The sequence below is a fragment of the Mytilus trossulus genome, chromosome 14, assembly GCF_036588685.1.
Source record: "Mytilus trossulus isolate FHL-02 chromosome 14, PNRI_Mtr1.1.1.hap1, whole genome shotgun sequence".
In the NCBI taxonomy this organism is placed as follows: domain Eukaryota; kingdom Metazoa; phylum Mollusca; class Bivalvia; order Mytilida; family Mytilidae; genus Mytilus; species Mytilus trossulus.
Genome location: NC_086386.1, coordinates 47,027,269 through 47,049,887, shown reverse-complemented (window position 1 = coordinate 47,049,887; position 22,619 = coordinate 47,027,269). Strand labels below are relative to the sequence as shown.

General features: G+C 31.4%; 2 protein-coding genes across 5 annotated transcripts in view; one reads left to right on the top strand and one right to left on the bottom strand.

Annotated features, from left to right (window-relative positions):
* Window positions 1-1,278: 1,278 nt before the first annotated feature.
* Window positions 1,279-18,680, bottom strand: LOC134696296 (exosome complex component RRP45-like). Its single transcript, XM_063558010.1, has 14 exons — window positions 18,517-18,680; window positions 15,962-16,056; window positions 14,385-14,504; window positions 14,052-14,154; window positions 13,012-13,109; window positions 10,480-10,519; window positions 10,015-10,097; window positions 8,649-8,781; window positions 8,160-8,248; window positions 6,994-7,155; window positions 6,657-6,687; window positions 5,799-5,928; window positions 3,304-3,382; window positions 1,279-1,426 (listed from the first exon to the last, which is right to left on the bottom strand). The coding sequence occupies exons 1-14, from the start codon at window positions 18,580-18,582 to the stop codon at window positions 1,324-1,326; spliced, it is 1,332 nt and encodes a 443-aa protein (XP_063414080.1). The 5' UTR covers window positions 18,583-18,680; the 3' UTR covers window positions 1,279-1,323.
* Window positions 18,681-18,877: 197 nt separating this feature from the next.
* Window positions 18,878-22,619, top strand: part of LOC134696295 (probable phospholipid-transporting ATPase IA) — a 65,840-nt gene continuing 62,098 nt past the window's right edge. For all 4 annotated transcript variants that reach the window (XM_063558009.1, XM_063558005.1, XM_063558006.1 and 1 more), the window contains exon 1: window positions 18,878-19,066. In XM_063558009.1, the coding sequence (XP_063414079.1) occupies window positions 19,024-19,066 (43 nt within the window). In that variant the 5' untranslated portion in view covers window positions 18,878-19,023. The remainder of the gene's footprint in view (window positions 19,067-22,619) is intronic.

Genomic DNA, 22,619 nt, shown 5'->3' with positions numbered 1-22,619 from the left:
AAATAAGGGCATGGTCCGGTGATTTCACCCAGTCTTGCAAAGAGACCATGCAAGGATTTTATATACCAACTAGGACCAACTAGATTGATGAGGTCCTACTATTTATCATTCCTGCCAAGTTAATATCACAATTATGTTTGTTTAAAGATGAAGATGAAAAGATGATTTTCCAAAGAGATAAATAGGAACCATGTGTCAAAATACCTACATATATTTACGACCCAATCAACATTAAATGAGGATTATTTATAGATGAATGAACAATCCTGTATAAATGTTTATTAACAATTCACCATGATTTTCATGAGAGAAACCATTTAAAATTAAAGGGGAATGTCTGCATGGACCACAGATGATGCCCCCACTTGCATATCCTATAAAGTTAAAGAGGGACATAACTTAAGAATGTAAAGGTTAGGCTACCCAAATTTGTACTTGATCTGAGTTTGTGGTAATAATTATTTTGTATTAGTCTCATAACATTTGGTTGAGACCTACAGAAGTAAGAAAACAGAAACGAAAATTCAGCAATTTTTCCATTGGTAAACAGACACAGCTTTAGAACGATAAAAGTGACACCACCAAAGGAGTAGGTCCAGTAAGACCCCTTTTTGGCCCCAAAATATAGCAGTTTTACAAAATTATTAAAATGTAAACTTTCAGTTATTTATTGGACAGTAGAATGCTTCTGTTACTTAAATATGGGCTGTTTTTGATCATACAAAGCAAATATATTGGGTACTACCACCATTATTTCATGCTAAATTACTGAAATCTTCACAATTCTAGCATTTTAGTAAAATTTTAGACGGTTTTCGTGTAAAACGGAAGTGGCCGCATTTGTGTTCATCCTTAATATTGAAATGTATGTTGTATTTTATGATAACATATATAAAGGTTGAGGATGAACACGGATGCGGCCACTTTCATTTTTGACAAAAACCATCTGAAAAGTGACATTTTTTGGCATATTTGGTAGATTTTTCATATTTGAGCTTGAATCAGTTAAAATCTTTAACATAAACTAATTGATTCAAATGAAATATACACTTAAGTGTTTAAAAAGTGGTCAAAATCTTTCGTCAGATGAACCTGAAATTTAAGGCCAAAATCGGTCCTTACCAGACCTACTCCTTTCAAATTTGATCTGTGTTTTGTGGTCATAAGCATTGTGTATAAGTGTCATACCATTTGGTTGAGGCAAACTAAAGTTAAAAGAATGAAAAGCATCTTAAGGACGTACTGATGAACAGACTATTTTGGTTTGGATAACATATCATAAACTATTTTTTTATATACAAAATGTTTTTTTTTATTTATAGTTTATGTAACATCCTTTTGTTTTTTGTTTTTCTTGTCTTTTTTCTTCTTTTTAATGGCAGCTGATAGATCTGTAGAGTCTGACATTTTTGTAGGTATCACCACCCTGTAATATATCAGTATTCAAGTAAGAATTAAAAAAAATATAAGCACAAGGATTAAAAACAGGGATGTCATATACCAGTACTCGAATACATGTATCGCTTGGTAGGACTGGGTATCGATTACCAAAATGATACTCAACTAATTGGTCTACTGTTAGAATATTGTTGCTTTCTTCAAGTTTAAACAAAAATATTTTCATCAGAGCACCTCCCAGGACAATATATATTATTCATTATTCAAATTTGTTAAAACTTAGAATAACTTTAACACACCTGTCAGGTAATATTTATAACATAAAATAACTTTAACACAACTGTCAGGTAAAATTTATAACAAAAAATAACTTAAACGCCCATGTCAGGTAATAACTTAAAATAATAAAAAAATGTCAGGTAATATTTATAACTTTGAATACATTTAACACACCTGTCAGGTATAGTATTTATAACTTAGAATAACGATAACACACCTGTCAGGTAATATTTCTAACTAACAATAACTTAAACGCCCATGTCAGGTAATTAACTAAAAATAATAAAAAAAATGTCAGGTAATATTTATAACTTGGAATATATTTAACACACCTGTCAGGTATAGTATATATAACTTAGAATAACTTTTACACACCTGTCAGGTAAAATTTATAACTAAGTATAACTTAAACACACCTGTCAGGTAATATTTATACCTTAGAATAACTTTAACATGGGCAGAATCAATTTGCGCCAATTGCAAATTTAAAAAAGTATTAATTGCGCCACTCTCTATTATTTTGATGGTATTAATTGCGCCATTAAATGAAATGAAATTGCGCCACATTTACCTGTAAATATTTGTTTACCTATATCTTAAATGTAACCTTTCAACTTAAGATTTAACTGAATATTTAAGAGAACTCACCAAAAAAAATAAATTGCTTAGCAATAGAATATTTTTTCACGAGTCAAGATGTCAGATAAACCAATTAAGAAAATAGAGTCTGAAAGAGGAAAACCGGTAATCATTGTTAAAGAACACAAATTTCGTCAGGCATTTATAAGGAAAACTGAAGAAATAAGGTGGAGATGTACAGTTAAGTAGTGTTGTGTTAGGTTATTCACAGATGAATCATGTACAATTATTTTGAATGGAGAATTATATTATATTCATGAAACAAATGTCCAGAATTAAGAACGTAAAATTTTGAAAACTGCGTGCAAAAGAAAGCAACCGATATGTTGTCAGAGCGATCTTCAAAAATAATAAATTCAGAGCTCTTCAAAATTGAAGAAGAAAATTTAGAAAAGAAAGATTCAAAAACAGAACATTGGATGATATTGGTGTTGTTACAAATAAAGATGATGACTTTGTATTGTTTAACAATCCAGAAAAGGGGATAATTTTATTAGGATGCGAAGCTAATTTAAAATTTCTGTGTACAATGTCAGATGGATATTTGCTGATGGTACTTATAAATTTGTCCAAAATATTTCAAACAACTTTATCCCACGCCCGGAAGAGAGGAGGAAAGTCAATCATTTAGCTGTTATATATAATAAATAAAAATAGATAAAATTGGCGCAATTAGATGATTATTTTATTGGCGCAAATGATACCTATAGTTTTGAAAATAAGGTGGCACAAAAGAAGTATTGGCGCAATTAAGTTGTGGCGCAAATGAGTTACTTTTTGGGGCAAAAAGATATCGCCCTTTAACACACCTGTCAGGTACTAATTATAACTTAGAATAACTTTAACACACCTGTCAGGTAAAGTATTTATAACTTTAAATAACTTTAACACACCTGTCAGGTAAAGTATTTATAACTTTAAATAACTTTAACACACCTAGCAGGTAACATTTCTAATTAACAATAAGTTTGAACAACTTTAACACACCTGTCAGGTATAGTATTTAAATCATCAGCTTGTAACATAGTCGTTCCTTCTTCATCACTATCATCAAGTATTATAACATCTATAAAAATAAAAATTTTAATTTTAATAATACAGCATTCTCTAATAGTTCATTATTTCAACGGCATACACGCATATCATATTGCATTGATAAATATATATGCAAAGATAGATACTACAATAAAACAATTACATTTAGGTCACACATTTCATGATGTAAAGCAAATTTATTGGCCATCTCCCCCTGTTTTATTGAAGAGGGGGGCAATAGGGGGTCAGTAAACAGGTTAACAACACCTTGATTTTGGCAAAAACAGTTAACAAAAAATGCAAAAAGGCTGATAACAGTTGACAAAGTGGGTTGAAAACAGTTAACAGCTTTAATTGATCTAAGATAACAGTTAACAACACCTTGAAAATATATTTCATTTCGTTTGAAATTGGGGTTTTCCCTTTAGGTATTTGTAGTTATTATATATAGATGGGAATTAGTGTAACTAGTTTTAGAACTAGTTCTGCAGGAGTATGTACTATTTATAAAGTCTGATGTTACGTGTACAAAGCACGAGAAAAGTTTTGGCGGTTTCTACGGGTGGGGTACTATATAAAGTTTGGCATTTAAATGTATTAGTATCGAAGGTGCTCGCAGTTAGGTCGTATAGTACGAAGTTAGTCACATTAATGGCTGCTATGTTTATTACATGTATTTATATTATGTTGTTTGTATCGAAGAAACTTGTATTATAGAGTGAAATAAAATTTGTATCGCAAGAGAAGATAATAATGTTACTGCGAGCAACTAACTCTATTTATGTGTTTGTTTTGTTTAAAGCCTAATTGAATTTAGAGTAGAAATACTTTAAATTCGGACGAGCAGGGCGAGGGAGAATTTAATGGGCCATAACATTGATTGCTGGTTGCTTTACGCCGCATTAGCACAAAAAGGCTATATCGCGGCGAGAGCTAATTCGAATATTTTTACAATTTAAAGCATATTTTTAAAATAAGACAAAAGGTCCTTCAATACACTAAAATTCTTGACTAAAGCAAATTGATTATATACAAATAAAAATCAACAGTAAAATAACGTGATAAAAATTAAAATCGATTTAAATGTAATAACATTTTTATATTTTATAATAAATTCCAATTTCTTTTAAAAAAGCAACAATATTTGTAAATAGAACATTATTAAATAAATCATTATATTATTGACATTGAAATGCTTCTTACGAATATCAGCAAAGTCAATACAATTAATTAAAACATGTTTAATAGTATACTTGCAGTTGCAAGGAACACATTGTGGTTCATCTTCATTTTTTAAAAGATACTCGTGTGTTATTCTAGTATGACCAATACGACATCTAGTAATAACACACTGATCTTTTCTGCACATAATATTTTTTAAAGGTTAACACAAAAAGGTATTGCCCCCTCCCCCTCATTGAAGGCTGTACAGTTGTCAATAATTGAACTTTTGTGTATAAATGTCTCTGTGGCTGAGTTGTCTAAGTAGTCAACTAGCCTGTCAACACTGAGGTTGTGAGTTTGAATCCTGAACATATCTAGTGCACTCGACTCCAATTGTAATTATCTACAATTGTTAGTTTTCCTTACAAAGGTCGGTGGTTCTATTTGGGCACTCCAGCTTCCTTTATCGATAAAAAATTACCACCACAAATCAACATAAAACACCAAACAATCAATCACTAAAAATATCTTAGAGAAATGAAGGCTTGAGAGCAAATGCAATCGAACATCCATATGAATTATATTTCCAAGGTCATAACTCTTTTTAAAAATTATTGTTCTGCACTGACTTTCGTACATGTTCCCAGATATTGTTGATATAAGCCTATAAAAATCTGGCACACATGAGAGGGCTAACAATGCAATTTTCCATATAATTCATATTTCCAAGGGTCATAACTCTTTCAATAATTGTTAATTTGAAACTAATTTTTCAAACTTGTCAGAGACAATGCTGATATAAACCTATGATATAAGTTTTATCAAAATAATAATCTGGCAAGAATTGAGAGCGCAAGCAAGACTGGATGAGCAGTATTTCTATGTAATACTGGACCCATGATTTGCGCATTGGACACAAAATGGCAAAAGTCATCAATTGGAGGCATCACTTCAACAGACACAACCTTTCAACTAATTACTCTTAAACGATTGTTGCCAGTTGCAGTTGACCTGGGTCATCTTCAATATCATAGCAGCTACATAGCGGTTATGTAGCTGCTATCAATATCTATGTAGAAACTAGGCTAAATAGATGTTCAATAGTCATAAATCTATGTAGCCCTGTGTAGACACTACAATATTGCTAGTTTCAGAGAAGATGTTTAAGAGGTCAACAGACAACCATAGATGATGAACATCATAGCTCATATTGACCCCTTGGACCAGATGGGCTTAAAGATGTATACAATACACCACTTTTTATAGTAATAATTTAACTTTACCTGCAGGTTTCTCCTTTTTGACCTTCTTTTTTGACAGTATAATTGATTCTGATTTGATTTCTTCCTCCATTTTATCATCCACATCCCACTTGGATTCTCCACCGTCTCCAATACAACCAACACCTTTAGCCTATAACAAAAATATAATGAACACCTATAGCCGAAAACAATAAGGTAAATCTCATAAACAACTTCCTCAGGTGGCCACTTGACTCCAATCCTTTTTATGGTAGGAGTAGGCAGCTGAGACATCTAATACCCCAAACTCTTTCCATATTTTTTTACCCCAAAAATATACTTAAAGCTGTCATGATAACTCTTATTTCATAGTTTTAATTAAGAGATACAAAAGATTTGACAAATGTCTGATGCTTTTATGAAATTATCTTAATTTGCATCAAGCCTCTGATTAGTTTCACATACTGGTACTCATGATCAAATCAGCAATCTTCTCAGGTACTTCATATTAATTTTGCAACTTTATTATACATCATAAAATTGGAAATAGTTACCTATTCCAGCAACTCATCCCTATCAATCATTATAAAGTGTTCCTGAGAATAATGTGAAAAAAATCATTAATGGCCAATCTTTGTATAAATATTTGCTGAATAGTGAGTTGATTAGTAATGGTTGGGAAATGCATCATACTAAAAGCATGCTTACATGAAGCTTGATATACAATCTCAGCAAACTCTGATTAGGAGTCCATAAGAAAATTTCATACGAGGTACAAATGAGAGGACAGACTGCCAGAGCTAAGGCTGTGTATCTCTCACCTTCATAGTCATGTATAATAACAACATCAGAAAGTTATATGTGTCAATTGTAAGTACTTATATTCATTTTTAAACTTACCAATATTTTGACTTCTGGCACTTTATTGTCTCTGAGGCAAAAGTTAAAGTTAAATCAATAGCAAAATAGTTACAAAAGACATATGGATATAAAAATACAATTATCTTTGTGTTCTTAAAAGTAAAATCACAAGAATACTTAACTCTGAGGAAAACTAAAAACGTCAAGTTCCTAAAATCAAATGATTAAATACATCAAATGAATGGACAACAAAATTGTTGTCTAGTTGTTTTTTTGAGGCATTTAGACAGTTCATTAAAACATAATGTTTAATCTTCAGACATTAATATCATAAACAAAAGTTGAATTGCTTTCATAAGCTTCTTTGCAAGGATACTCATCACTTATGTGACCATTGGTTTCCATAGTAACCTCATCATCTGAAGCAGCTGGTGATTGGTCAGTTTCATCTACTTTAATCTTTTCTGGATTCATTTGATTGGTTGTAACTGTATCCATTACAACTGCTTCACGGAAGCCAAATCTTTCACCATTTAATCTTTAAAATTAAAAGAATACTCTCTTAACAATGGCCAAATCAACTAAAAAGTCCTGTAAATTCAGAAATTATTGCATGCATTTATTATTGCAATTTTGTCAATTAAGAATATAAATGTGAATTTAATTTTGGGATATTAAGAAAAATCATAATTAAGTTCATTTAAAAAATGCGAGTTTGAATTATTGCGATAAAAACTGTTTCATTCTTCGCAATATAAAAATCTTAGCAATAATTCCTGAATTTACAGTAATTCATTTGTATCAATTCTAGACTTTGTTAGATCTTTATATCATTCTGAATTATTTTCAAATTAACCAATAAACCAAATTGACATTTCTGAATCAAATGGTTTAATCAGAATGCATTTAGAAATAGAGGTACCCAACCCAGCCATTTCCTTCATCTTAACAAAATAAAATGTATACATTAACCACTATATCTATTTTCCCTCCTATAATACATATGAGTAAGAGAAGTAATGTGATCAGTATAAGACCTCACTATGAGTTTTCAGAGAAGAAGATGACAATATCTTCATGGGTCATTTGGGCTAATTATTATTATCACATCTGACTAATGATCATTTAGTATTATAATATACCGTAAAAGGGTTATTTTCGCGGGGTGTAAATTTTCGCTTATTTTCACGGATAGAACAAAATTGCCAAAATAAATTCCGCCAATTTAAAAGTGTGCATGCAAAGGTAATGTTAAAAATGTTGAATCCGCCAAAATAATAACCGCCAAAATATTTCGTATACATTATTCAATGAAAATTGCGAAATTTTACACCCGCGAAAATAACCCGCTATACGGTATTCTATAAGCTTTCAGACCAGGTTTAATAGTCAGACTTCAATTTTTACCCTGACTTAAATCTATAACAGTATAGTTGTTTTGTTTTTAACGAACCACCCTGGCCATCGATATGACTTTCCATATATTTAAACAATAAAAGTATCTTACAATGTTCTCAAATTAAATGATATTTTTATTATTACCTAGCTTGTCTGTCATTTTCAAGTGCTTTCTGTATCCATTCTGTTATTTCTGTAACCTTAACAACAGCAATATTGGAACATCTTAAAACCTGAAAAAAATGTTGATTCAAATAATTTATATTGTTCTTCAACATTTAATTTGTTTAAATTGCTTTTTATATGATAACTAGCAGTAGACATATCAACAAATACACCTAGTTTTGGACACAATATTTCAAAAATATAGAACTTAAATATATCCACACTTACTTTGAAATGAAGAACAGCAATGCGTGTTCTGTTCCTTTGCTTTTTTTTTTGCAGTGCATGTATTGATTTTGTGTCATGAATGGATACCCCTTCTATTATACATGTATTGCTTTGTTATACAATAATAAAGTTAACCAGTATCTAGAAATTTTAACTGACCGTGGATATTCTTCTAAGACAAATTTTATTTTAACAAGGGCAGATGTATTACCAGAAAGCCTAGTCAGAAAGGATACATACCTGATCTTTTAACAATAACATTTGACCTGTGACTTGTAGTGAACATATTTCTCTGTGTTTATTCATCCCTATAACCATCTTTCCATCCATAACTTTCTCTTCCTTGTCAGAGGGATCAACCAATAAAAATTTCCTAATAAAATGCAAAATTACTTTACAATTCTGTAAATTAAGAAATTCTTGTGAGCTTTTATAATATAATAAGACTACTTGAGTATTCTTAAATTCAGCAATGATAAGAACTGGTATTCTGAAATCAAAAACATCTGTCTGTAATCCGTATATTAACCATAGGCGGATTTAGGGGGTCCCAGGCCCCCCTTTTTGGAAAAAAATTTGGTTGCTTATATAGGGAATCACTGAAGCGTGACTGGCGCGAGCCCCCATATATGACAATTTCTGGATCCGCCACTGTAACCTTTTACAACATCGCAATCACTAAACTTGCATTTTTGTTCATTTTTTAAAAATTGCAATAATAAATGCATGAAACAATTACTTAAATTTACAGTAATTACATCCTTTATAAGTATCCTAGATTTTAAATCATTAATTTATATATTTCATGTATTTTTTTCTCTCCAATGAATTAGGTTCACATTTTACTGCTGCCAAGTAAAATGCATAAGGATACCTCTTTTTCAACCTCTCTTGGAGCAAAGTTCTAGTTAGAATACATAGCGTGACATTACCTAAATTGCACCTATTTTGACAGCTTTTTCAACTACATTTTTTTAATGATCAAGACAAAAACTTCCATTTTGTGTTTATTTTGTGGCCATATCCTTCTTAATTATATACGGTAGGTGATTTTCAATTCATATGGAATCATAGAAAAATTGGTCTGAACTTACCTCCAAACCATCAACGATTCTGTAATGAGGAGTACCCAAATTGCATTCATGCTTAAATTCGCATCGTCAAAAGTCGAATAACAGAGCTTTTGTTTATTTTTTTCAAATATTATGAACAATTGGATATTTGTCCATGCTTACTCTTCATTTTTTTCAGAAATGGATACTTGAAACATATTGTATTTGCTAATTTTTAAAAGATGACGTTTTGATGACGTCGCAAAGCGACGTTTCAGTACATTTTGCTTTTTCAGTAAACACTTCATCTGTTGCTAAATACTGTGAACGTTTTGTGTATATCTAAATATGTTTACCTATGTAGAAAAACATGCATAGTATCAAATTATAAAAATACAAATTGTTTAGTCTCTAGGAAATCTTGTAAGATTTCCGCTGCTATTTTTGCTAAATAGGTGCAATTTGGATACTGTTACGTTAGATGCTTAAGAAATATAGGCCTAGAACTGTACCCTTTAAATATGTCAAAAATGTTATTAAAATCTAGTACTCACCCTTGTTCATAGAATGAAAACGATACACAAATAGGCATATGGTGGACACTGAGTGGTAATGGGTCCTTTTCTTCTATGGTGTGCTGTAAAATTGATGTATAATTCATTAATGACAAAGGAATAAAAATATAATTATATGGCTAATACTGAGTGGAAGTGGGTTCTTTTCCTCTATTGTATGCTGTTAAATATCAAGAATATTCATATATTCAATAAAAACAAGTAAATACTTTTTTATTATATATTTTATAACGAAGCAAGTATAATTCTATTTTAGATTCTTGGAGACTTGAGATGTAAAATTAACACACATGTCTGTGTAACTCAAAAGTATTTGCCGATAGAAGTGACAAAATATTTCCTTAAGTTAAAATCTACTCAAAAAGTACTGAATGCTTTAAGCCAAAGAGAAAAAATAGCAAAATATTTATCAAAAGCTGGATAAAAATAGATTTTTGAACTTACAACTATCACATCTGTGCCATCAACTGTAACATCTGGTCGTCTGAAGAAATAAATCATAATAATAACAAATATAACTGTGGCATTATTTATATTCGTGAAAACAAAATTTTTAATGGATTTCTTGCTTAAAGATGAACCACAAATTTAAATGTTCAATGAATTAAAAACTTTCTTATACCTTTCAAACAGATTTTGAAATCAAATAACAACAAAAACACAATTTTCCCTAATTCTTTGTATATTGCTACCAACTAAAACTAATATATCTATAGTATGTATTATTTCCAGTCATTTTGATGATTTTTAAAGGAAGCTTGTTATTAATAAATAAACTCATCATAGATACCAGGACTAAATTTTATATATACGCCAGACGCGCGTTTCATGTAAAAAAGACTCATCAGTGACGCCCGAATCCAAAAATGTTATAAAAAAAAAAGCCAAATAAAGTACAAAGTTGAAGAGCGTTAAAAGGTTTTTATTGGTTACTGTTGGTTGCTGTCTGCAATAGTTACTTTTTGCTTATTCATTTAGTTAAAATCAGGCCAATGGTTCCCTTTTCTATTATAATCTAAATATACTATATGGTTTTTACTCATTGATGAAGGCTGTACTTGGACCTTTTGAAGTTTACATCCTCAGTCATGCATTTGTTTTTTAGTGGATAATTGTGTCATTTTTAATCATACCACATCTTTTTATCTCCTTATTTATGCTGTTATAGCATCTATAACGTAATATTTTTCATCATTCTATGTTATTTCCTGAAATGTGCCAGTGTAGTAATGGCAGCTATAATGGAACAATCTATTAGGTTCTCATATGTACATACCTGAAATGTGCCAGTGTAGTAATGGCAGCTATAATGGAACAATCTATTAGGTTCTCATATGTACATACCTGAAATGTGCCAGTGTAGTAATGGCAGCTATAATGGAACAATCTATTAGGTTCTCATATGTTCATACCTGAAATGTGCCAGTGTAGTAATGGCAGCTATAATGGAACAATCTATTAGGTTCTCATATGTACATACCTGAAATGTGCCAGTGTAGTAATGGCAGCTATAATGGAACAATCTATTAGGTTCTCATATGTACATACCTGAAATGTGCCAGTGTAGTAATGGCAGCTATAATGGAACAATCTATTAGGTTCTCATATGTTCATACCTGAAATGTGCCAGTGTAGTAATGGCAGCTATAATGGAACAATCTATTAGGTTCTCATATGTACATACCTGAAATGTGCCAGTGTAGTAATGGCAGCTATACTGGAACAATCTATTAGGTTCTCATATGTTCATACCTGAAATGTGCCAGTGTAGTAATGGCAGCTATACTGGAACAATCTATTAGGTTCTCATATGTTCATACCTGAAATGTGCCAGTGCAGTAATGGCAGCTATAATGGAACAATCTATTAGGTTCTCATATGTACATACCTGAAATGTGCCAGTGCAGTAATGGCAGCTATAATGGAACAATCTATTAGGTTCTCATATGTACATACCTGAAATGTGCCAGTGTAGTAATGGCAGCTATACTGGAACAATCTATTAGGTTCTCATATGTTCATACCTGAAATGTGCCAGTGTAGTAATGGCAGCTATACTGGAACAATCTATTAGGTTCTCATATGTACATACCTGAAATGTGCCAGTGTAGTAATGGCAGCTATACTGGAACAATCTATTAGGTTCTCATATGTTCATACCTGAAATGTGCCAGTGTAGTAATGGCAGCTATACTGGAACAATCTATTAGGTTCTCATATGTTCATACCTGAAATGTGCCAGTGTAGTAATGGCAGCTATACTTGAACAATCTATTAGGTTCTCATATGTACATACCTGAAATGTGCCAGTGTAGTAATGGCAGCTATACTGGAACAATCTATTAGGTTCTCATATGTTCATACCTGAAATGTGCCAGTGTAGTAATGGCAGCTATACTGGAACAATCTATTAGGTTCTCATATGTTCATACCTGAAATGTGCCAGTGCAGTAATGGCAGCTATACTGGAACAATCTATTAGGTTCTCATATGTTCATACCTGAAATGTGCCAGTGCAGTAATGGCAGCTATACTTGAACAATCTATTAGGTTCTCATATGTACATACCTGAAATGTGCCAGTGCAGTAATGGCAGCTATAATGGAACAATCTATTAGGTTCTCATATGTACATACCTGAAATGTGCCAGTGTAGTAATGGCAGCTATACTGGAACAATCTATTAGGTTCTCATATGTACATACCTGAAATGTGCCAGTGTAGTAATGGCAGCTATACTGGAACAATCTATTAGGTTCTCATATGTTCATACCTGAAATGTGCCAGTGTAGTAATGGCAGCTATACTGGAACAATCTATTAGGTTCTCATATGTTCATACCTGAAATGTGCCAGTGCAGTAATGGCAGCTATACTTGAACAATCTATTAGGTTCTCATATGTACATACCTGAAATGTGCCAGTGCAGTAATGGCAGCTATACTTGAACAATCTATTAGGTTCTCATATGTACATACCTGAAATGTGCCAGTGCTGTAATAGCAGCTATACTTGAACAATCTATCATGTTCCCATCATGGTTCATTACATGTACATCAACTCTAATCTGCCAAACCTACAAATAAAAACAAACATGTATCATAATATGGACATACAAAAGGAGCATAAGGAAAAATTCATTATATTTAAGTTGTCTTCTTATTCAACGCTCTTAGTTTTATGGGCTAAATACTCATTACCGAGGTAAGTTATAAAAGGATTTGCCTTCTTTTCATATTTGTTGCAGTTTCATTAGTCTAAATACTTTCACTAGCCATGATAAGGTGACATACTGATATTTCTTTCAATTCAATTTCCAGTGTTAGAATAATTACAAATTCATAATGTTTTTCAAAAGCTATCAAGATTGTAAATATGGTTAAGTGTTTGTTATTCTATGAGAAATTCTACTGAGTTCATCAGATATAAATAAAATTGTTGTCTAGAAACCAAATTTCTTGGGACGACGAAACCCACGTGATACTAATATACAACTGCAAAACTTTTTGTGGTCGTATGAAAAAAACACAGGACATACAGATTGCTTTGGTTTCTTTGTGTTGTCACATTGACATACATCTCAATTCTTTTTTTTATTCATGTGATTTCATGGATCATTCCTTATTCTCATTTAACATCCTGATTTTTTTTAAATGTGCAAATTGTTCCTTTATTTTATTGTTCAAATAAAATGTGCTGGACATAAACTGATAAAATCAATAAGTTTTTTAAACAAAAACATAGTAAATTTGATAATGGTGCTGTCCAATTCAATTTTAATAAGGGTGATTTTTCATTATTTTCCTGTAATATGATCAAAATAATTAACGGTATCCCAACTATTCCATAGTTTACTTTCCATTCGACCCTCAGGACAACCTGTATTTTTGAAAAGTTGAATTCTTCAATCTGCTACACTTCACTCTGGATTAAAATATCATGGAATTATGGCCTATCCAAGTTTAAATTTCTAATAATCCTCAAGTTTCCATAAATTATCTACTAATTAGTCAATCACCTTTTCACCAGCTATAATACACAGAGATTCAGTATCAACACATCTAGATTCTTTCAAACATCTTTCTAAGATTCTGTTTATTTCTACTCCTTGGTCTGACATTCTACAACAGAAATTAATATCAAGTCATTTTTAACACTGTATGAGAAAAAGTTTTAAAAAAATTGAATATTTCATGTTGTATCACAACAACTCAAATTTTTGAAGTGACTCTTGTTTAAATAAAAAAAATTGTCAACATCGCAAAAAGAAATTGTGATCAACTTGAACTCATGGAAACTTTTGTTAAGTTGAGAAGTGTTGCAAGGGATATTTCCATAATCCTATTCTTACCTTCCAACTTCAAATACTGGACTTGCCATGGGAGATAACTCAACATTTACAAATAAAACACCATCTGATGGTCTCTGTTGTTTTGGTGATGTAATTTCACATGATACTTGTGCCAATACCCTGAAAAGATAATCATATAAGATAATTATTTAAATTGGCTTTTTTTTGTTTTAAATATTGTTGTGTCTTTTGTTTCTTTTCTTTTTTTGCAAATATAAAAATAAAGATATTGGTATGATTGCCAATTTTGGACAAATATCCACTGAAGTTCAAATGAAGTAGATGTAAGCAATTGTAGGCAACTGTACAGAACCGAGTAGCTACATCCTTCAACAATTAGAAACCCATAATGTATGGTCAGATCTAAAAGCACAGACATGAAAAAAAAGAAAGTTAATGGTTAATTGAGAAGACTAACAGCCTAGTTTGCAACAAAATTGAAGTAAATTCAAACACTTTGAGTACACACCTGTGGTAAAATATGAATATATTGTTTGGGCTGTTCCGATTGTACTCCCACATCATGTACTTTTTTATGAATGAGCTACCCGACGTCATAGAACAATGATGTCTGAATATAAGCATTTTACGGGAAAATACACATTTTTGAACCTGAAAATCATCACAACAAGGAAACTTAATCAAACTATCCTAAAATGTGTTATTAAGCCATTTAGTATACAAATAAGATGTATAAGTACAATAATCATTTAGATTCATATAAATCTCTATCAATATGTTATAGTAAATATTTTTAGCATGTTACTTATTTGTTTTTTCTCCGTTCTTTTATGTCAACTTAATAGTGTGTTTATTTATGGGAACGGCAAATAATGCCTTCACCTAGAGTGCTTCGATCCAGAACAGTTGCCGTATTTGTCCTATTAGAATCGAAATAATTCATGTGGGCATGAATATTTCGTGATTTTACCACGGGTTGTCCCTTTATGCCGATATTTTACCCTTCGCTATCGCTCAGGGTAAAATATTTGTCATAAAGGGCCAACCCGTGGTAAAATCACGATATATTCCATCCCCAATAAATTATTTCTTATGTATATTATCTTCAGCTTATGAGTTTGAATGTCCTTTTGGCATTTTCACCTCTCTTGTATAAAACTGCCTTCTCACTCACTCATCAAGATCTTTATTAAATATTTATCATTGAACTAATTGGATACCTTTACTAGATAAATCCAGAAAATAGTTGACCCTGAAAATAAGAACGCACAAACAAATCTTGAAAATACTTTAGAGACTTATAGATTATCGTTGATTATCTCAACGAGATTGATTTTCTCGCTTGAGCTGGTACAGCGAAAGTGAGAAAAGCAATCGAGTTGAGATGACCAATGATAATCTGTTTATCGCTATTTTACCTATGACGACGTCAATTTCGTTAGCAACGCCACGTGGCCTCCTTAGTTTCTAGTGATAATTATTCCATCTCAAGCGAGTAGCATGATATGAAAATTATCACAAAAAAAGATCAAACGAAAAATGCACAAAATAGCGATAATATTGATTATTCATGCATAATAATATAATGATATAACTTAGGTAAATTTCAAAATTACCTTGTCTGACCAAGATCAACACGACAACATCCTCTATCATACCCAAAGGCAATCTTGAGTGTTCTGTAGTCATAGGCCTGTCGCCCATCCAATCTCTGAGAAATAAAAATAAAATAATTGATTACATTGTAATATCTTCATACAAATTCATCTTTGTTATCTACATGTTTAGTGTCTTAAGCCATTTTTCTGTATCTGTATTCAAATTGATTAAAACATCACATGTGATATCCATGAGGTTTTTTTTAAATGAGCAGAGTAATAATTCATAAAAGAAGCTGCAGTCATCAGTTTGATCAGTGGTATTTTTATCATTAGAAAAGAAGGACAACTCTCCTATATCTCTTACAAAACTTTATTTTCTATAATTAATGAGATATTCCAAAATGTACATGTATCTGTGATTTGCTTCGTTTCAACTCTTTCTACAGTAGCCACCTTACATGTACATGTGAGAAAATATTTCTCTTGCGAGACTTACGACAATACGATGTCAAGAGTCACACCTACAGATATTCTATATTTAACTTTTTGTACGGTAACACTCTTTTTCCCTTAACCCTGATTCTACCCCTGTACGGAATTGTTTTGACTTTAAGTTAGCAAACAAAGGTAAAAGGTATGAGTAAAAAAAATATCTTGGAGGGTGGTAATGAGAGTTTTAATTCCCAGAGAGTATCACCAGCCCAGTAGTCAGCACTTCTTTGCTGACATGAATTATCATTGTGGTCATATATTTAAAATTAACTGTTTACAAAACTTTTGATTTGTTTTAAATACTAAGATTTTTAACTTAAGAATAAATGAAGGTTATCTTAGCTGTATTTGCCAAAACTTTTGGAAATTTTGGTCCTCAATGCTTTTAAACTTTGTACTTTATTTGGCCTTTTTTACTTTTTAGGATTTGAGCTTCACTGATGAATCTTTTGTAGATGAAACGGCAGACCGGCATAAATACAAAATTTAAATCCTGGTATCTATGATGAGCTTATTTCTGAAAAAGAAAACACATGAAAATCGGAAAGACATTGCAAGGAAAATAAAACTTGGGAAAAGCAAAGCATGAGAAAAAAAATTGTAACTACATTGTCACATGATTGTATTAATGTAAAACGTACCAGAATATTTATTACACAAGAGTGCACACGCTGAAATGTCTCGCCTTCTGTACTAATTATTGATATTATGTTGATAGTCCTATGTATAAAGCTTTATTACAACTGTCACATAAACTTAACATTAATCAAGATAACTAAACAAAGACCAATGAACCTTGAAAATGAGGTCAAGGTCAGATGAACCATGCCAGGCAGACATGTACAGCTAACAATGCTTCTATACAACATATATAGTTGACCTATTACTTATAGTTGAAGAAAAATAGACCAAAACACAAAAACTTAACACTGTGCAATGAACCGTGAAAATGAGGTCACAGTCAAATAAAACCTGTGCGACTGACATAAAGATCATAAAATATTTCCATATACCAAATATAGTTGACCTATGGCATAAAGTATTAGATAAAAAGACCAAAACTCAAAAACTTAACTTTGACCACTGAAACATGAAAATGAGGTCAAGGTCACATGACATCTGGCTGCTAGACATGTACACCTTACAATCATTCCATACAACAAATATAGTAGACCTGTTGCATTTATAATGAGAAAAACACACCAAACACAAAAACTTAAGTATAACCACTGAACCATGAAAATGAGGTCAAGGTCAGATGACACCTGCCAGTTGGACATGTACACCTTACAACCTTGTTCACTGATCCATGAAATGAGGTCGAGGTCAAGTGAAAACTGTCTAACAGACATGAGGACCTTACAAGGTACGCACACATCAAATATAGTTATCCTATTTCTTATAATAAGAGAGAATTCAACATTACAAACAATCTGAACTTTTTTTTCAAGTGGTCACTGAACCATGAAAATGAGGTCAAGGACATTGGACATGTAACTGACGGAAACTTCGTAACATGAAGCATCTATATACAAATTATGAAGCATCCAAATCTTCCACCTACTAAAATATAAAGCTTTTAAGAAGTGAGCTAACGCCGCCGCCGCCGGAACACTATCCCTATGTCGAGCTTTCTGCAACAAAAGTTGCAGGCTCAACAACAACCTATATAGACCTAGTCCAAATAATTATGACATCTTGAAAGGCTATTATAATTTTTTTCTTTGATGCTTACAATTATGATGTCTTGAAAGGCTATTATATTTTTTTTCTTTGACGCCTTACATCGACATCGGTTCTGTACAGTTGCCTACAAAATTTATAATAGCCTTTCAAGACGTCATAATTATTTGGACTAATATAGACCCTGCAGTCATTATTACTAAAATTGAAGACCCTGCGGACTGCAGTCACCTTTCAGTGTCAGTTAGCTGCATCTGATTTGAAAAAAAATATGATTTATAATGATACCCGTTCCCTTACTCATCTTGCAGTTATTGTTCCAATTATAGGACCTTAGATAAATGAAAAATTGGTATCTAAATTATAAGCAGATAGTGACATGAGGATAAAATAACCTTTCTTTCACCCAAAGCCTTTCGAATGAATTCCCTTTCACAGTTTGACAACGGTGTTTCTCTCATGATGAAACTTAAATGTCAGCAATCCTATGATCTATCATCACATATCACGTTGATTAACAAAATTTAAAGCCCATGTGCATTTGTTGTTAAAATTTACTGTGAGGTGTAGATTTTATGTTTGGACGCGTAAACCTATTGCGTAGTATATAAAAAACGTATCGGTCATAAAATTTTGGCAAATGAAACGTTAAAAAAGTTTTTATTTTCTAAATCGGAAGTTTATTTTATTTTTATAACGATGATGTCGAAAATTTTCAAAATATATCACATAGAATGAACACTTTACCGAAAATATTCTTCCGGGTGGACATAATTTACCTCCAAGGCAAAAGATGTTGACATTAAAAATGTTCAGATGACAATCACTTCAGACGTTGCAGAAAATTGCTAGTTTAAATCCAGTTTGCAATTGATATGCTTCTTAAAACATAGATTTAGGCTATGTCAGAAAAGGATTTGTCAGATATTGTAACAAGAACAGAAGGTAAGAATTTAGAAAGACCACTGTCTATTTCCATATTTATCAAATTAAATATATATATACATACAGTATAAACAAAATTATCGTCTTTAAATAATACACAAAATTCTCCCTAAATCAAAGAGACTTTCTGTTATCACATTCAAAGTCTTGTAAAACACTGATATTTCTTGAAGAAATCCAAACGTTAAATGTAATAGATGATGTATAAATTTTTGGGGAGGGGTTAACTTATACATGTACATGTCATGTATACATGTATGTGCACCACATAATTGTCATACATAGATCAAGCTGCGCTTTTCCAATATTACAAAATGTTTTTTGACATTGACAAATAACTTCTGCTTGCAAAGTTGCAATATTTCTGATGCCACTTTTCCCTTATTTTAAAATTTTCATGATTTGCTGTTACATGTATATGAATATTAGAAACCAGTAAATAGGGTCATTTATGTTGTTTCACTTGATTATTTCGCTATATCAGAATATAATGCAATTTTTCTAAAGATTACACCAAAAATCCTCCCTTACAAACAATTGAAATTCAACCAATGAGTTTACATTATTTTCATTTAAGGGTACGAACAATGAAATTAAAGTTATTTTTTTTTCATATTGGGGTATGAACAAATTTACCCCTAGCCCTTTAGATCTGAAAAGGCCAATCTCAATCAGCATTATAAACCAGAAGTCAGATTATAATAACACGACTTAGTATGTGTTATTGGACGCATGTGTTCATGAAAGTGTGCTTCCTGACAAAAAACCATACACATCATCTATAATTCTAAAATAACGAGGTCCAATTTGTCAGCCGTCATCAGGTAAAAACAGCAAATCAAAGAATTCAACTTTATATATAGCTAATACATGTATATATAGGACATTGGTGTTGATTAAAAATTACACCACTCCAGACCCTTTATTGTCAACATAATTAATATTGCTAATAATAAACAAGATGGGTTGAATTCGATACCATACCAATAGTATATTCACCTGTTACCTTTTACATTATCAGTACGTTTTGCGTCTAACAGGCGCACCACCATACGGTGTATTTAGGATTTTGCTATATACACGGGTCTTAAACACAGGGTTGACACTTGTATATTCAACCATTGTCACATTGTATTATTTAATCAGTATGACTTTCTAAGATGACAATGCTAATACTATTACTAAAAATCTGGACATAAATTTTAAGGCGTATAGGTACAGTTTTCAATTTAGCCAACATGACATAAACAGCGAATCAAAGAATTCAACTTTATTTATAACTTATATAGGATAATGCTGTTAATTAAAAAATACTCCATTCCAGGCACTTTTGTTTTCCAAATAGTTAATATTACCAATTATTGATAAGTTCCAGGTCGAGGGGTTCAAACAGAAAGATTTATAAAGCAGAGAAAAATGTGCCGCTTATAATTGGCATGACTCTTTCTGATAATAAGCATAGTTATATACTTTAATTCACAGGTGTGTTCTAGTCTTGTATATATATGTATACATGCCTTTTCAAGAATCCTGAGCATTGAATTAAATTTTAAACTTTGTATTTCATGGAAGTTTTATGACTGTTGTAATAAAAAAGTTACCATTTTTGGATTCACAAGTTCTTTATCGTATATTGATTTTCATATTTATATTTTCTTACAGTTATGAGTACAAGTAATTAGTACTGTAATAAAGTTAGTCAGGTATTTCCAAACTGGGCCATCGGTTAATGATGAAAAAGAAATTATTTACGAAAACAAATTTGATGTCTAATGCTTGATTAAGTGTCAAAAGATGGCATCCAAAAACAAAACTAAAATGTAATTCTGACATGTTAAGATTTTGGGGAATACAAATGGTATTGGGATCAAGATCTTACTCATGGCTCAGGTCATTTACGCTCACAATCTGCCTTTGAAAGAAGTATAGATTTTTGTAAAAGTACTTTTTTTCTGTTGAAGTAATTGGAGAAAAAGAACTAAATTACAGAAATCGATAAAATTTTACAATAATTTAGTTTAGGTACAGCCTATTTGAAAATAAAAAAAAAATATAGGTCACCGATGATTTAAAAAAGATATTTTAATTTTAATGCCCAAAAATGGCATTTTTTGCACCACAGGGAGATACTTTAGCGCTTTTGCAATGATACATACTTTTCAAAGTCATCTGTGGCCAAATCGAATTGATTTATTTGAATGATTTTTGTACCATATGATAAAGTAACAACTAATAGTAATAAAGTAATAAATAAAATTTGTAATGAAAAAAAAAATATGTTTAATTTTTTTCTGAAATTTTAAACCTTGAAGCCTCCTAATAATCGGGAAAGCAGACGAGAAGTTTCACTGTGTGCACTTTTGTTTTTATGTAACATGTTTTGTTGGATTTTTAAAGCTTAAGTAGTACAATTATATGTTATATAATTAAATGAACATTTATTGATTAGAATTTACATTCAGTTATGGAAAATAGTAGAAAAAATGGAATTTGTAGAGTTAGGTTTATACCTGACTTTCTCATCAAGTGTTAAAAAAAATGATTTATTAGAATTTGCAATGAAAATCAAAGACAGTAGAAAAATGATGATATGTTTATGAAACTGGACTAGTATATATTTGTTTAGGGGCCAGCTGAAGGACGCCTCTGGGTGTTGGAATTTCCCGCTACTTTGAAGACCTGTTGGTGACCTTCTGCTGTTATTTTTTATTTGGTCGGGCTGTTGTCTCTTTGACACATTCCCCATTTCCATTCTCAATTTTATTATGAAAGGATTGTTTAAGATGACAAAGAATCACACATTAGATGATATCATGTTTTTCTCCAAACATAACATGTAAAAAAGTCCTTTAAAAGTTGACAAGTTTATTCTATGAAGTGAATATCATTGATGACTTGAATAGAAGGAGATGTTTAAACATATATATCTAAAAAGCAGTAACATGAGGCTGAAGACAAAACAACTTTTTTAAACTGAACGCACTAAATAAATATACTTATGTATAGTGCTGAATATGGTGTTTAATTCCAATCAATTAATGAAAGAACTGTAAAGCAAGGGAGGTTACTCAAAACTAATGAAAGGCATTAGAACCCCATATTTTTGGGATAGACAAATATTGGCCTAAAATTTGTTCAGAAAATCCACTCCAAGTGGTCTTAAAAAGTGCTACTCAATTGAATTTGCCACTCAAAATTTTTTTTTTATATACTTTCAACAATTAAAATTGAGAATGGAAATGGGGAATGTTTCAAAGAGACAACAACCTGACCATAGAAAAAAACAACAGCAGAAGGTCACCAACAGGTCTTCAATGTAGCAAGAAATTCCCGCACCCAGAATTGCATGTTTAGAAAAATGTGTTATGTTTTTCCTTACATTTGACACTGATAAAGATTCATGTACTGTACTAGCTGTGATGAAAATATAAACTAAACCAATTATCATGTGAGAAAAAGTGAGTTTCTATTTGATACATTTTAAACCAGTACTCTTCTTATAAATAGCTGCAGTGACATTTGTTTATATATAATAAGTTTAGATAAAATATCT

Excerpts from the sequence above, each read along its gene's own strand:
- LOC134696296 (XM_063558010.1), bottom strand. The coding sequence starts at position 18,582 with ATGAGAGAAACACCGTTGTCAAACTGTGAAAGGGAATTCATTCGAAAG. Across the intron at positions 10,520-13,011 it reads ACAGCACTGGCACATTTCAG|ACGACCAGATGTTACAGTTG; the intron begins GTATGTACATAT and ends TTATTTCTTCAG. Across the intron at positions 6,688-6,993 it reads AATGGTCACATAAGTGATGA|AGACAATAAAGTGCCAGAAG; the intron begins GTATCCTTGCAA and ends CTTTTGCCTCAG.